General features: G+C 43.1%; 1 protein-coding gene across 1 annotated transcript in view; it reads right to left on the bottom strand.

The window, feature by feature from the left end:
- The window catches only part of LOC144799500 (hydroperoxide isomerase ALOXE3-like), a 149,883-nt gene that overhangs the window by 87,531 nt on the left and 47,076 nt on the right, over nucleotides 1–15,276 (bottom strand). The window contains exons 3-4 of the mRNA XM_078670851.1: nucleotides 11,077–11,158; nucleotides 8,169–8,288 (exon numbers count right to left, since the gene is read on the bottom strand). Coding sequence (XP_078526977.1) covers nucleotides 8,169–8,288; nucleotides 11,077–11,158 — 202 coding nt within the window. The remainder of the gene's footprint in view (nucleotides 1–8,168; nucleotides 8,289–11,076; nucleotides 11,159–15,276) is intronic.

Below are 15,276 nucleotides of genomic sequence, written 5' to 3'. Positions count from 1 at the left end.
CCGGTTTCTGGCTATCAGCCGTCTTCACCCTATGTGGGAAGGGTATGCCCAGACGTGGGTCCCTTGCTCACTAAGCCACTGGAGTCAAGCTATCCTGGCTGAAGACGGCTGATAGCCAGAAACCGGTCCTAGGATGCTTGATTCCTTTCCAGGAAAGACATGGCTTGGCAGTTCGGGCTGGACTGTTCCCTTGAGGCACAGGGTCAAGACTGATTTGCATATGGCCATGTCTGTCTGAACTGGGGTGGCTTGGTGAGCAAAATAACGATGGATTAAACCCAGATCTGTGACTGGGGGTGAATGTGTTGCCATTGTGCAGCATTCCGTCCATCATCTTGTGTGTTTTACCTGCTAACCAGACCTCAGTGCCCCTGCCCTCAACCTAAAGTGTATGTTAAATTGTCTGTACACAATTGGATATGGCTAAACATACCTGTAAGTCCCTAGGAAATAATACCCTAGTGCCCAGAGCATGTACATTAGAGGGGTATTCCTGAACTTACATTATTGAGTATGTCACCCTAGAGACCCCCAGGTTAAAACTTCCTCCCATCTGCCACCACTTACTGGTAGAGCAGTCGTGTACTATTAGCCCATCTTTGTCATTGAAAGCAATGGCAAAGTCACTGTTTCCCCTGGACATTTGTGTAATGTATCCCTCTGGGAGGCCTACTTAGACCTAAAAGTAGGGTGCAACATATGACACATGCAGGTCATGTACTTTAAATGTCCTGACAGTAAGTTATGCAAACCTACTATTTTTACTATGGAAAGACTTAGCCGCTCAATTGGCTTTACAGTGTTACATGCTGACCCCTCAGCTGTGCTAAGTCCTGAATGGTACGACCAAAGTAGGCACTCAATGGTAAAAAACAACTCTTTACATTAAGCACCCAACAACCGAGCCAACTTCAAACTAGCTCGCAACGAATACCACCAACACCTGAAAAATGCCAAAAAAAACACCCTGACCACTTGCCTCGAAACCAGCTCCAACCACACCAAGGAACTCTTCAGCATCATTAAAGAGTTCTCCAACCCCGCAGCAAATGAGAACATTGTCAACCCTCTCAGGAAATCTGCAACACCCTTGCAGGCTTTTGCTACAGCAAAATAGCCACCATCTACAAACACTTCAACCCCCAACCACCTGTCACCGATTTCAACGGACTCCTCAACCTCACTTATTCCAAAACAAGTGCAAAACGAACTACACACAGACCACTGCCACCATCATGAGTGCCATCCACTCGGCAGAACCCTGTGACCCCTACCCACACAACGCATTCAACCTGGGGAACAGCACCATGAGCAGCGAACTCACCACAATCCTCAAAGCATCCATCACCTCTGCCTTTTTCTTGGAGGAATGGACACACTCAGAAGTTGGACCTCTCCTCAAAAATCTCAACCGCAGACCCAAAAGAACTCAAGAATTACCAGCCCATCTCCCTGCTCCCTTTCCCCACTAAAGTTCAGGAGAAAGCAATACACCACAACTCACTAACCACCTAGAGACAGCAACCTCCAGGACCCATCCCATTCTGGGTTCCATGCAAACCACAGCATAGAAGCCGCCCTGATCACAGCCACCAATTACATGAGGTCTCTCTTAGACAGTGGATAAACCACAGCCCTGATCCTCCTCGACCTCTCTGCAGCCTTCAATAATGTGTCCCACTGCAACCTTCTACACAGACTCCACAAGATGGGGATCCAAGGGAAGGCCCTCAAATGGATCGCATCCTTCCTCACCGGAAGAGCCCGGAGCATCCACCTTCCACCCTACACTTCGTGCCCAAAGAACATCACGTGTGGGATTCCCCCAGAGTGCTCACAGCCCAGCCCTGTTGGATGCTTATTCGGCCCCTCTGGCCACCCTGGTCTGTTCCTATGATATGAAAATCATGTCATAAGCTGACAACACTCAGCGCATCCTTTCACTGTCCTCAGATCCCGCAAACACCAGAACCAACTTCCATAGGTGCATGACCAGCGTAGCCAGGTAGATGCAGAACAAGTACCTGAAACTCTGCTCCAAAAAACAGAGATATTCATCTTCAGGAGCAACACCTCACCATGGGACGAGTGCTGGTAGTCAGCTGAATTTGTCCCCTCATCCATACCCAAAGAGCATGCAGGGAACCTCAGTGCACACTCGACATAAAGGTCACAATTAATGAGCAGATAGAAGTTGTCTCATCGTCCTGCTTCCTAACTCTCCGCATTCACCTCGAAATCACCAAGTGACTCCCTGTCAGCACCAGATGCGGCATCACCCAGGCTCTCATCAACAGCAGCCTGGACTACGACAGTTCCCTCCACATGGGGGTGGCTTGACAACTGCTCAATAGCCTTCAGGCCATTCAGAACACAGCAGTTAGACTCGTCCTCAACCTACCAAGAAGAGCCCACATCACTCCTCACCTCAAATCACTACACTAGCTCCACATCAGGAAATGGTGGCAGTTCACATTGTTGACTCACACATACAGGCCCTGCACAACATAGAATATGCCTACCTTGACCACAGGGTGAATTTCCAGCACCCTGTCAGACAGCTGCGCTTCGCCTCTCTCTCCTGTGCTCACACGCCCCACATTCACAGAGGCAGAAGCGTTGGCCACGCCTTCTCCTACCTGGCCACAAAGACCTGTTATGGTCCACTCCTTCTCCAAAGAGCCCCCACCCTGCAGGACTTCAGAAACAGCATAAAACCTGTTTTTGTGACTGACGAATCACAGCAGCAGCACCTGAATACCTTCCCAGGTGATAAGCAATGCTATACAAATCCAGATTGACTGATTGATTGAAGCCTAACTTTTATCTCAAGTCAAAACTAATATAACTTGTTGCAGTGTGCCGCTATAGCACAGCTGTCACTTTTTGTTGCCTTTACATCTCCTGTGCCTTCCCAGGCACACATGGAGCCTGTTCCACGAGACAGCTTTCTGCCCTCCAGGAGAGATGTGCCACCCTCTGTCAGAAAGAAGAACAATGAGGAACTGCAGGCCAGTGAGGATTAACTCCCTTCTTCAAAGGTGAAGCCGCATTTGAAGGGCAGATGTGTAACACCAGGGTGGAGGCCTGCCCCATTATTGAGGTAGACAGGCTTGCACAGGAAGCAGAGAGAGGAAACCAGTTGCCAAATCGGTTTCCACAGGGGTATGTGACCCCCGGTCAGCCACAACCTGCGAGTGGGCTAGAGAGGGGTCTCACCATCTTAGGAGTGGGCAGAATGGTGCAAACTGGGAGATCGAGATGACACTTGACAGGAAGTGGTCACCAGGTGGGAGGGAACCTGGTAGCTGATTGGCTACCAACTGCATCATGACCTGAGGGCACTTTCCGAGGATAAAGAGGGCACCCCTGGCATCCAGACCTCAGATCTCGACTGACTTGGAAGGGAATTAGAAGGACGATAATGCTGCTGTACCGAGGGACCAGAGAAGAAAGGCTGTACTGCATCTGCTGCACCTGGTGGCTACAGAAGAGAAAAACTGTGCCTGCCATGTTATGCTCAGGGAGAGGCTGTCTTCAGAGCACAGTCAAGCCAAGAGAACTCCAAGGGTTAGCTGACTGGCCTCCTGTTTGCAGCACAGGAACACAACAGCAGGAGTATTCTAGGGCAGCCAATGCTGCTGTGCAGCACCATTGGCCAAGACCTGACGCAGAGAGTGTCCCCTGATTTAACTGAGCCCTGAAGTGCTGCCAGAGACTTGGTGGGACCCCAAGTGATTGACACAGGAAGGATTTGCCTGTCACCACAATAAAGGGTGCCGGTAGTCCAGTAGCAACTGACTTCAGCCAGACTGTGGAGGAACTCATGGGACATTGACCCTGCAACCAGGGCGCCCTCACCATCTTCGTGAACCGAGGAACCCCTGCAGAAAGACCCTCATCCACAGCATCGCAACCACAGCATCCTAGCCGAATCTTCAGCATCCTTCTTCCCTTGCATCAGGACACTTCCGTAGGAATCCATTGCAAATAGGATAGAGTGCCTGGAACTACTGAAGGACAGCTTCCCCTCTGAAAGTATTTGTTCTTGAGGACCTTGCTGGTCCTCCTGACTAATTCTCTGCCTGAGTTGGTTGCCTCAAGTACTTGTAACCGACCATATTGACACCTACCTACGTTTTCTTTGAAAACGTTTGTAAGTGTTCAACTCATTGACTTTGTAAAGGCTTGTTCGTGGTTGAGTGAAATTGCTCTGATTTATTATTGCTTGTAAAACCTGTATCTCCGGAACCCTCTGGTAGAATTTTTTCATTCTAATGTCTAAATTCTTATAAAAATACAGTTTATATTTATAAATTAGTGTCAGATTTCTTGAGTCTTGTGTCGATTTCTGCTTCAATTGTGTTGGTGTTGTTTGACACTTGTTCCTCTGTGTGTACGCCTTGCTCCTCAGTGCCACTGCTACCTAGGGTTGTGCTGACAGTTTGACAGCCAAAACCCAAGGTTCCTCAAAGGGGTTAGTAAGTCTTTTACACAGTGAGCACATCCAAATCATAGAAATAAATCCCATTTCCTCACACATATTCATTCATAGTAGTCTATATACCTGTTCTGTTCACTCTTTAAACACTAAAATGCTCCAGCACATTTCTAGATTTGCATTTGACAAGGTGTTTGGGAGGGGTTAGTTCAGGTTGTGAGGTTAGTATAGTCTTGTGGGATTAAACTGGGGAACAATGAGAGTAGGCATCGGTCAGTAAAGGTAAACAAGCATATAAAAATAGGTCTGGACTTGGCAAGAGGGCAATTGTTTTGAGACATATGCAAACAAATGTAGCAAGCACATCAAAAATATATAAGGAAAGGAAAGGCCAAGGGTCCCAGGCAAACAATCCCTGGTACTGAAGTGCAATTCTCTTGAGGCAACTATACACATATAATCAGGCAAGATGCTATACATCACTGTTCATGATATCCAATGGATGAAGTGGGGTGACCACCTGCCCATGTTGTATGCTGTGGTGAGCAGAAGCAAAATGTGAATGACACTTGAATAGACCAATGGAAGAAGACGGCGGACCATAAGCTCCTGTTTGTATGCATTTTTATTATGAGCCCTATGAGGCTAGAGAAACAGCTGAAGCAGTCTTAAGGCCAGAACTAACAAGCAAGTGTAGATGGGTGTGTCCCTTGAAGCATGCCGGCAAATACCATCTAGTCTGCAGGTAGGGTAGGTTTTCCTTCTACCTTCTTCGATCTGAGACCTGTGGTGGTGGGATGCCACCAACACCAGAGTTAATGCTTTGGTGATGAAGATCCGACTTGCCTTACTCAGATAGGGCCATATGTATGAAACAAAATTTTGTTCTCAAACGCCTAAATTCGCAGAATTTTGGCGTTTGCGATCGCAAATCAGGTAAGTAGGATGTAACAGCCTCGCAAAATAAGGAATCGCAAAATAGCAATTCCCTATTTTGCGATTGCATTTAAGGAATCGCAAATTTGCTATTCCTTAAATGCAATGTAAGAGGCACAGAAAATGTACAATTTGGCCATAAGGAATCGCAAATTACCACCAACTTCAAGTTGGTGGTAATTTGCGATTTCTTTGAAAAATGCACTTTTTTGCATTTTTCAAAGTGCCATGTGGCACACATACATGCCCTTAGGGCATGTATGTGTGCCACATGCGCCCACATGTACATTTCAGGGGTGCAACAAGGTGTCCTTTTGGTACCCTGACACCCTTGATTTTGCATTCGCAATTTGCTATTCTCTAATTGAGAATTGCAAATTGCGAATATCTCCCCATTCATTCCTGTGGGCCTCTCGGCCCATAGGAATGAATGGGGAGGTATTCCTTAATTGCAAATCGCAAGTTGCGATTCGTAATTAAGGAATATGTAAGATTCGCAAAATTATTTGCTAATCCTACATACATAGCATTTTGCGATTGTCAAATAGCGATTCGCAAAAAATCGCTATTTGAGAATCACAAAATGACTTTTTGATACACAAGGCCCATAATTCTTTATGGGGCCAGGCCTCTGTAGCAGTGAGGCTTTCATTGACTTGCCTTGAAAATAAGCAAACATGTTAAGTCTGCCCAATTGATGATAGGTGGCATATACCCGGAAGAGAGTATTACTCTGATATGCTAGCACTTCAATTGATTAAATCTATGTCTAAATAAGCTTGTCTTAAGTTGTATCCTACGTTTAAGGAGGTATGGTTAGCTTTTTATGAAGTTGAGCTACATTCAGAAGGACAGTGGCCTCACAGCTTTTCTAATTCTGTAAACATTTGCACCAGCTTCACAACAAGCATGGCTAGTGAAGTTTAAAATAATCCTGGGATTTACAAGGAGCTCTGCACTACTTTGGTAATTTTCCTAATGCAGGGGAGGGCCAGGAAGCAGAGACACTTCTTATTTACATTGATCTGCCACGCCTCATTTTTTTTTTAAACTCAGAAGTACCAGGTTTGATCTTCCAAGAGACTGACTAGGAGAAAAAGAAGCAGCCGAGCAGCTTTCCTTTTACTTCCCTTCTCCCACTCAGGTGACATTGGGGAAACAAATCCCTGCTGCCCAATGTCCCATCAGTGCTGAGCAGCACATGTCTCTGCAGAGACAAGAGCAGTTAGCAAACTGACTTTGCTTCTGCCTTTGTCAAAATCTGGAAATGTTGCGCTTCTTTGACAACTGTGCAACTCCCTGAATTGACTTGACTACTACAGAACAAGGCAGGACAAGAGTGATTAACTCACTCACAACTACCTTTGTTCCAATAAGCTTTATGCATTGTGCTTAGGATTCTAAATGTGATGCTTGTATCAAACAGGGAGGGATTTCATGATCCATGTTATGTTACTGCCTCTTTTGTAGGCTGAGATAAAGCTTAGCCGCTTGACTCTGCCCTTTAACAATGAAATGTTTCCTTGATCCTTGTAGAACATGGCCTGAGTAATAGGCTTTGTAGACCCCAGGCACTAAGGACTTCTTCAGTGTGCCAACATGAGACAGATGGACTGCAACCACCCCGCAACCCACTGAACAGTACTTGAGTGAGATGCGTTTCAGCTAACAATCAGTTATATAAAAACATAACAGATGATTAGCAGAATTCAAACCCTCTTTCAAGTTAGAAAGACACACATTAAGAACACCTAGAAACAATGAATGCATTTTAAATATTTATTTCTATTCGATCCTAGTGCATGCACATTGTATTGTAACTATTAAAAAGACAAATACAATGGCAGCTGCAACGTTTAGGATTAATGTGAACAGCAGAATCTTCTGGAACATATTGGTTATTTAACTTTTGATCAATCTCAACCTTAATTTGTTGGTTTACTAAGCTAAATTGAGCATCAAAAGAATACCTAATTCAAGTTGCAAAGATGATTCACATTTTTCGTAGTTGCTTTGAATAAAAAAAGTTACTGTTTAATTTAACAGCATAATCTGCTGTTTTCATTTGCGCTATAAAAGGCTGATAAGCCCCCAGCAAATAAAAGATTAATGCGCCTCACTTTAGCCTTCATCAAAAGTAGGCAAAACGTTTCTGCAATGGCCTGTCTTGTCTCAGTCTCCTGGCCCAACGGACCTCTCTCCCTTACTCTGTTTCTAACTTATATAAAATTATCTGGTGATTGTTAAGTCTTTTAGAATAAACAATTAACAGATACAGGTCTGATGCCCTTTAACTTATTCTTATTCTGTCAAACCTGTCAAACTAGGTTCTTTGAATAATAATAAACACGAAATTAGATTAACAGCTTGCATGAAACTTTGTTCACAACTTTGTTCAAAGCACTATAATAAATATTTTAGGATGGAGTATGAAGCGTCAGATTAAATGATGTGAATATATTCTAGCAGACTTGATTATCACACTGTAAATAAAAGGGACATTAAAGAAATTCATTCTATATTTTTCTTCCATAATTGAAATAATTAACATATGTAACCTGAAAAGGGGATACACTGAAGAGAAAAACATGATATTTAATAAAAAAATAAGTCAGTTTCGATTTCAGTATCTACAAAGAGTCTGCCCTCTTGGGAGTGTGTGTCCACCCAAGCGTGCACATGTTAAAAACATCTAGTGAAGCACACCACCGTTCAATCATCCTCCCACCACTAAAGACGTATCTATTCCCAAGATACTTGTGTTATGCCTCTGCCTTTAAGTAATACTTACGATGCCTCACGTGTCAGCCCCAGAGCAGTAATCTTAACGAGGGAGAACTTATTGTCACTGTCCAAATCATCCAGAGTGTTGACATCCAGCTTCCAAGGAGCACCGGGGTAAGCCTTCCACCTGTAGAGTTAGAATAAAAGATAACACTTGTAGGATACAAATCGTGTTGCAATAAAATATTTATCCTGCTTCAAAATAAAATCTATTTGCTTTACATATTAAGGGCTAGATGTAGGTAATCCTATTTTACTGATTCTAAAATATTGAATTTTACCGATTCGGTATTTTAGAATCGGTAAATTGGATGTAGGTAATCATTCGGTATTTTTTACCGAATCGGTAAGATTCGGTAAATACCGAATCGGTATTTACCGATTTGGTAATTGCCATTCATTCCTATGGGCCTGGATGGCCCATAGGAATGAATGGCAATTACCGAATCGGTAAATACCGATTCGGTAAAATGGGGGACACATTCAAGGGTGCCAGGGTGTCACTTTGACACCCTGTTGCACCCCTGAATCGTGCTTGTGTGCAGATGTAAGGGCATGTATGTCTGCCACATGGCACAGTTGAAAATGCACTGATTTGCTTTTTCAAAGGTATTCCTTATTTACCACCAACTTATAGTTGGTGGTAAATGTTATGTTATGTTATACTGGGGTTTTATATAGCGCACGGCTACTCAAAGAGTGTCCCGGCGCTTTGTTTTGCAAACAGTCTCACAACACAACAAGAGGAAAACAGATAAAAACAGAAAGGAAACCAACGGAGCCCAGAAAAACTAAGAAGTAAAAAGCCAGGTTTTGAGCCCCTTCCTAAAAGCCAACAAGTTTGGAATACTGCGCAGGGCCATTGGCAGCTTATTCCACAACTGGGGCGCCAGTAGTCTAAAAGAGCGGCCTCCGATGCGTGCCCTCTTCACACGAGGCACTGCAACAAGAAACAAGGATTCTGACCTCAGCGACCTGGCTGGATGGTAGAAGGTCAGTCTTTTTTGGAGGTATTTCGCACCGGAGGCGTGCAGGGCTTTGTGCGCCAGAGTCAGGATCTTAAAAATTATCCGCTTCCGGACAGGAAGCCAGTGCAGTGCCTCCAGGAGACCCGAGGCTCTAGCACGGCGAGATAGTCCGAAGATGGCCCGAGCTGCTGAGTTCTGGACCACCTGTAACCGTTGAAGCAGATATTCCGGCAGGCCGAGATAGAGAGCGTTAGCATAGTCAATTCTCGAGCCAAATAAGGAATCCTAAAATAAGAAAAGCACTCATTTGAGTGCTCCATACATTGCAAATTCGGTAATTTACCGATTCGGTATTTTAAGGAATCGGTAATTTACCGATTCCTTAAAATACCGAATCGGTAAATTACTGAATTTGCAATTTAGGCCACCTACATCCCAAATGCCCAATACCGGTCGGTAACGGCCGAAATTCGGTAATTTCGGCCGTTACCGACCGGTATTGGGCCACCTACATCTGGCCCAAAATATCCATAATTATTACTTTTTGCAACTAGACTGATTGTGCATTACACAGTCCACACCCTTATCCTTGCACCACCTGCAACTTCTACAGCCTCCATCATGACCACTGTTACAATTACAGTGCAGCAATTTCAAATTCTAACAGATTTGTCCTTCTAGAATTGGTCATGGAGTCACCCATAGTAATAGGTTTTGTGGTGAAAAAGGGGGATGTATTTGGCATGATTTCCTGTTTTCAACCAAATCTGTATTCTGAGGCCATTTGTAAAGTGCATCATTGTGAGACATCTTCTGCAACTTCCTTGTGAACCACACTGTGTGCACTGAGAGTAGCACACAGACACTCCATTGAACATATTTGGGCCTAGTAATGGAACATGCTGTTAAACCTCAATTTAAATACATTGGGCACAGTGCAACATGTTCTTATTCCCCCCACACACATGGAAAGTTATTGGGTAAAACCAGGATCTAGCATCAGCACCCGTTTAAAATACATTTCAGCCAATAGGAGAACTGCCCCAATCTGCATTGAAATGCTGTTAGTGCATAAAAGGGAAGGCTAAAAGCCTGCCTCACTTAGCACCATTACCTATTTGGACTACCCTTCTCAATGCATTGCTTGAAGATAACTCACTTTGTGGATAAAATACATGAATTAATGCTAGTTCTGGGACAGAAAAGTCCCTACCACCAGGAGGCAATTCTCAGTGATTTGTCTGTCAAAAGGGTCGATAGAACCCATATGACTGGGTCACCCTGGCAAGCCCGAAAAATATGCAGGTCTCCTTGCTCACTTCTGGAGGTAGCTGATACAAGGGTAGAAAAATGGAGCATTAAAATGTCCACAGAAAGCAAACTACTCACATTTAGGGTTGCCACTGGGCCCTGGTTCGGACTGGTCTATAGGGCAATCTGACAGTGCCCGAAGGGCTGGTCTCACAGATCAGTATATGGGCTGTTGTTTTGGCAGTTTGTGAGCCCGTTTTGTTGTCTAGAGGCCAGGTTTTACTGTTTATTTCTCTAATATAACAACAAACATTGCCAGCAACAAGAACAAATGTTTGTGGTCTCCCATAATTTGGAAAAAACATGTACTGCTTGGTTTAAACTGCCCTGATTTGCAAATATGGTCTACTTTTTTTTAGATATCCTCTTGGCTAATGGGGACTACTATGGATTTGGTGCTTGGGTCTTTTTTCCGTCCCATTTCGACCCAGACTAGGCCAGTACTTTACTAGCAATGTGGTATTTTTATTAGAATGTCATTTAATGCATTGGAATTTTTTTTGCAAAAGCAGGTATTTTTTCACAGTGAAATATAAACTTAAAACAGAAGACAGACTCTCCACTTCCACTATTTCACAGGCCACATCTACAAAACACTACAAAGGAAGAGATTGCCCCTGCTCACCCTAGACTTACCGAAAGGAAGCCTGGTTTCTCTTCAGCTCGGCTTCTCGATGTTTTAAAAGAAGGGGCTGGTCATCTTCGAAGATCAATTTGGCTGAAAGAACATCACAGCGTTAGGGAAGGGATGGTGGGGAGGATATGTGCATTTTCATGTCACCCAGCTGCCTTGTTCAGATTAGGTACATTCACCTGTATAAGGGCAGACTCAAACATAGGCGACCGGTGGGCATGAACACGTGAGACATATTCTCACTAGGAGACCTTCGACCTTGACCCAATGTCACCACAAAGGTAACCTATTTTTTCAATGTGCCGTCCCAAGGCTATCCAACTCAATACCATCCTGATGGTGTTGTATTTAACCTGAACCATCCCAACTCCAAGCTATTTACCTGCAAAAAACTGCTTTACAATGCAGGCAATACCAGGCAAGGCCATTACCACGCATATACCTTTATCACCCGTTCCTTTACAATGAAATCATGAGTGTATTGAAGATAAGCACATATATGTATATATATATATATATATTGTTACTACAAGTTATCTTCAGCAAGGAAGACGCCGCACACCACTTCAATGTTGGTAAGGTCAGTTTATTTTTCCTGTAGGTTTTTCTCCCACCCAAAAAAAAAATATATATACATATAAATATATATATATATATATATATATATATATAGGTTATGTGATCAAGGGAGGGAGCGCCCGAAACGCGTAGTGGCAGAGGTGGCTGAATAAAAGATACTGACTGCGCAATATTTTGGGTCCACGCTCGTATTTTCTTTAAAAAGAATTGCAAGTTCGAGCAAGAAGCTATATATATTACCTACTGGGGATAGCCAGTAGGTATATATAGTTAGGACCTAGTTACCATAGGAAATCCGCAACATTCTATTGGGAATAACTTTGGCGTCGATTGAGGAAATTGCGTGCAATTTTCCAAAATTTTGGCCAGCTCAGTTCTGCTCCTTCCCTGAAAGTTTGGGGGGGGATTCGTCAAGCGGGGGCCGAGAAAAAAGGGGGGTCCCAAAACGTGTTTTCCCCATGTTAATTTCCATAGGACGTTCAGACACAGCTACAGCCCGAACCGCTAAATGGAATTACACCAAACTTTGCAAAATTGTAAAGACTGGTACGCAGAAGTGCCTTTTCTATATTTGGTGAAAATTGCTCCAGTGGTTTTTATGACAATTAACTTCAAAAACGCATATATATCTATATGCGCGCTTCGAGCGCTTACCAGAGAGCGCACCCGGCGCGCCACGGAAGATCGCGAGCAGAAAGCTGATTGGCTCTCGGGTGTCTATCAACATTCCAAACGGTCCGGAGAGTCCGCCATCTTGTGTCTCGGTAGAAAAGAGACACAAGAGGTGAAAAACAAAAGGGGAAAACTCTAAAAGGGGGCATGGTAGAGACCCCCTGACCCCCCAGGTTTTCGCAGGGGGGCCTAGGAGGACCCCGAAGGGCAAAAAAGCAATTATTTTTTTTTTTTTAATTTCGCGGAGTACGCTCTGGGTGCGATGCCATGTACGCTTACAGGTACGCGTACCCTGAGCGTACCACGGGGAGAAACAGAAAAAATATATATTTTTGGGCCTGGGGGGTCCTTGTGGGACCCCCTGAGCAGGCCTAGGGGGTCAGGGGGCTTATGCCCTGCCCCCTTTGCATGTTTTGCACCTTTGTTTCACTGCTTTCTTGTGCCTTGGATCTACAGAGGCACAAGATGGCTGCCAACACTTCCTGGTTTGGAGTGTTGACAGACAGTGGCAGCCAATCAGCATGCCTTTCACAGGAAAGCAGCATGCTCATTGGCTGTCAATACTTCTAACCAGGAAGTGTTGGCATTCATCTTGTGCTAGGTAGACCGAGGCACAAAAGAAGCAGAAAAACAAATGTGTAGAATGCAAAAAGGGGGCAGGGTAGAAACAACCTGACCCCCTAGGGCTGCTCAGGTGGTCCCACAAGGATATTAACATATTTAAAGGTTATCCGCTAATAGAATTAGCATTTAAAAAACCTTGCGAATTCACTGAAAAAAACGTAGGTTTCAGGCCTTATATAGTTAGGAATTAGCATTAAAAAAACCTTGCAAATTCACTGAAAAAACCATAGGTTTCAGGCCTTAGATAGTTAGGAATTAGCATATAAAAAACCTTTGAAATTCACTGAAAAAAACATAGGTTTCAGGCCTTATATAGTTAGGAATTAGCATTTAAAAAAAACATTGAAATTGCTCCTATATAGTTAGTTGTACTAACTATATTTCACGCACCCGCAATCCACTGCAGATGATGTCACATATTACATCATTCATGACATGGTCAGTGACATCACTGATGACATCTCAAATGACATCACTGATGACATCACTGATGACATCATCCACGTGACAATCACATACACCTTTTCATACACTAGTAAAATCTTTCATCACTCTTTGTAAAATACAGAGTATCATATTTGAATCCATTGACACAGCAATACAAGTATCTAAAAACCCACTCAGTGATTCCTAGATGTATACACACATCTAATCACTTACCTGTAGATTCACTCCTACATGCTGTCAATAAACAATAGAACACTATCAAAAATATTTATACAGCTATATCGACATTACACACCAGCACACAACCTATTAACATATAAAGTCATCCTACTCACTTATGCAAACAATGGATCATACTTACATACTTACTTAGCTACACACTTATACAAACACAACTTCATCTATTCATTTAGATAGTAAGTCATACTTAGTGAGTTATAAAATCATTATTACAAGTATAAAGTTATCCATACAGTCACTCACACAATCATTGAGTCTTATGTATACTTATTTATATACAACAACTGACACATACACTGCCTTTTATTTTTCTAGTTTGTTGGACATGTACCATTGAGAAATATATTTGCTCATCACCACACCCATAAAGATATTTACTCACCCAAACAACTGTTAGAACATGTAGTTTTAACTTCATATATCTAGTGAATCAACTATTCACACATCTTTGGCCAGTCACACACCCCCCACCGAACCACACACACATTCACTCTCCCATACAAATACTCAGTTAACTAATCAATAACTAATATAGACTTTCACATAGCTAGTAACCAACTGGAGAAGCAGTTTACACAACAACTGACAAAGTGATACAGATATTCACGCAGTTTAGTCACTATCCACTATATTTAGTGAGACACTATAAATTGGTAAAGTAAACAGTCAATTACACTGCTACTAAATCCTCCGTCCAAATATTTATATATCCACTCATTCTTCAATGCAAATTGCTATATATATAATGGATATTTAAATAACGAAGCAAACCACATTCACTGGATGATGTCATCAGTGATGTCATTTGAGATGTCACAGTGATGTCACTGACCATGTCATGAATGATGTAATATGTGACATCATCAACAGTGGATTGCGGGTGCGCGAAATATAGTTAGTACAACTAACTATATAGGAGCAATTTTAATGGTTTTTTAAATGCTAATTCCTAACTATATGAGGCCTGAAACCTATGGTTTTTCAGTGAATTTATATATATATATATATATATTTTTTTTTATTTTTTTTACATTTTTTTTATCCAATCGCCCTAAGCTTAGGAGGGCACTCGGCCGGAAGCCTGCCACCTGGCTTGCATTTGTTATCCTCATGGCATTCCAAATTCACTTCACTTCGCCTGACGCGTTTCGATGCAGGGCAGCATCTTCATCATAGGCGTGCTCAAAGATACGTGACAGGAAGTGCTCTCTTTTTTAAAATTTCATGCAAATGATTATCTCAGCAAAGTGCATTTTAGTGGCATGATGGGATATGTAGTCCATGTTGTGAGCCTCGTTGTTCCCTTAGTAGGGTCCTGTTCTGTTCATTTATTTTACCAGCATGAGTCCTTTGTAGGTTTTAGTCCGTCTTGAAGAGTTTCATTGGTTAGACTTCCAGTGCTTCAAAGCAAGAAAGTTCATTGCCACAGTCCCTCTTTTTTTCAATTTCCAAAGAGGTGGTGCTCCATCCTCTATGACTGGGCCGCCGCGAGTAATTTTTTCTCCAATCGCCCGAAGCTTCGGAGGGCACTCGGCTGGAAGACAGCCACCTGGCTTGAATTTTTACTCCTCACAGCATTCCAAATTCACTTCACTTCGCCTGACACGCTGGAAGTCTAACAAATGAAACTCTTCACGAAG

Source organism: Lissotriton helveticus, chromosome 12 (assembly GCF_964261635.1).
Source record: "Lissotriton helveticus chromosome 12, aLisHel1.1, whole genome shotgun sequence".
In the NCBI taxonomy this organism is placed as follows: Eukaryota; Metazoa; Chordata; class Amphibia; order Caudata; family Salamandridae; genus Lissotriton; species Lissotriton helveticus.
Note: the sequence above shows the minus strand (reverse complement) of the source record. Positions and strands in the feature narration are given on the sequence as shown.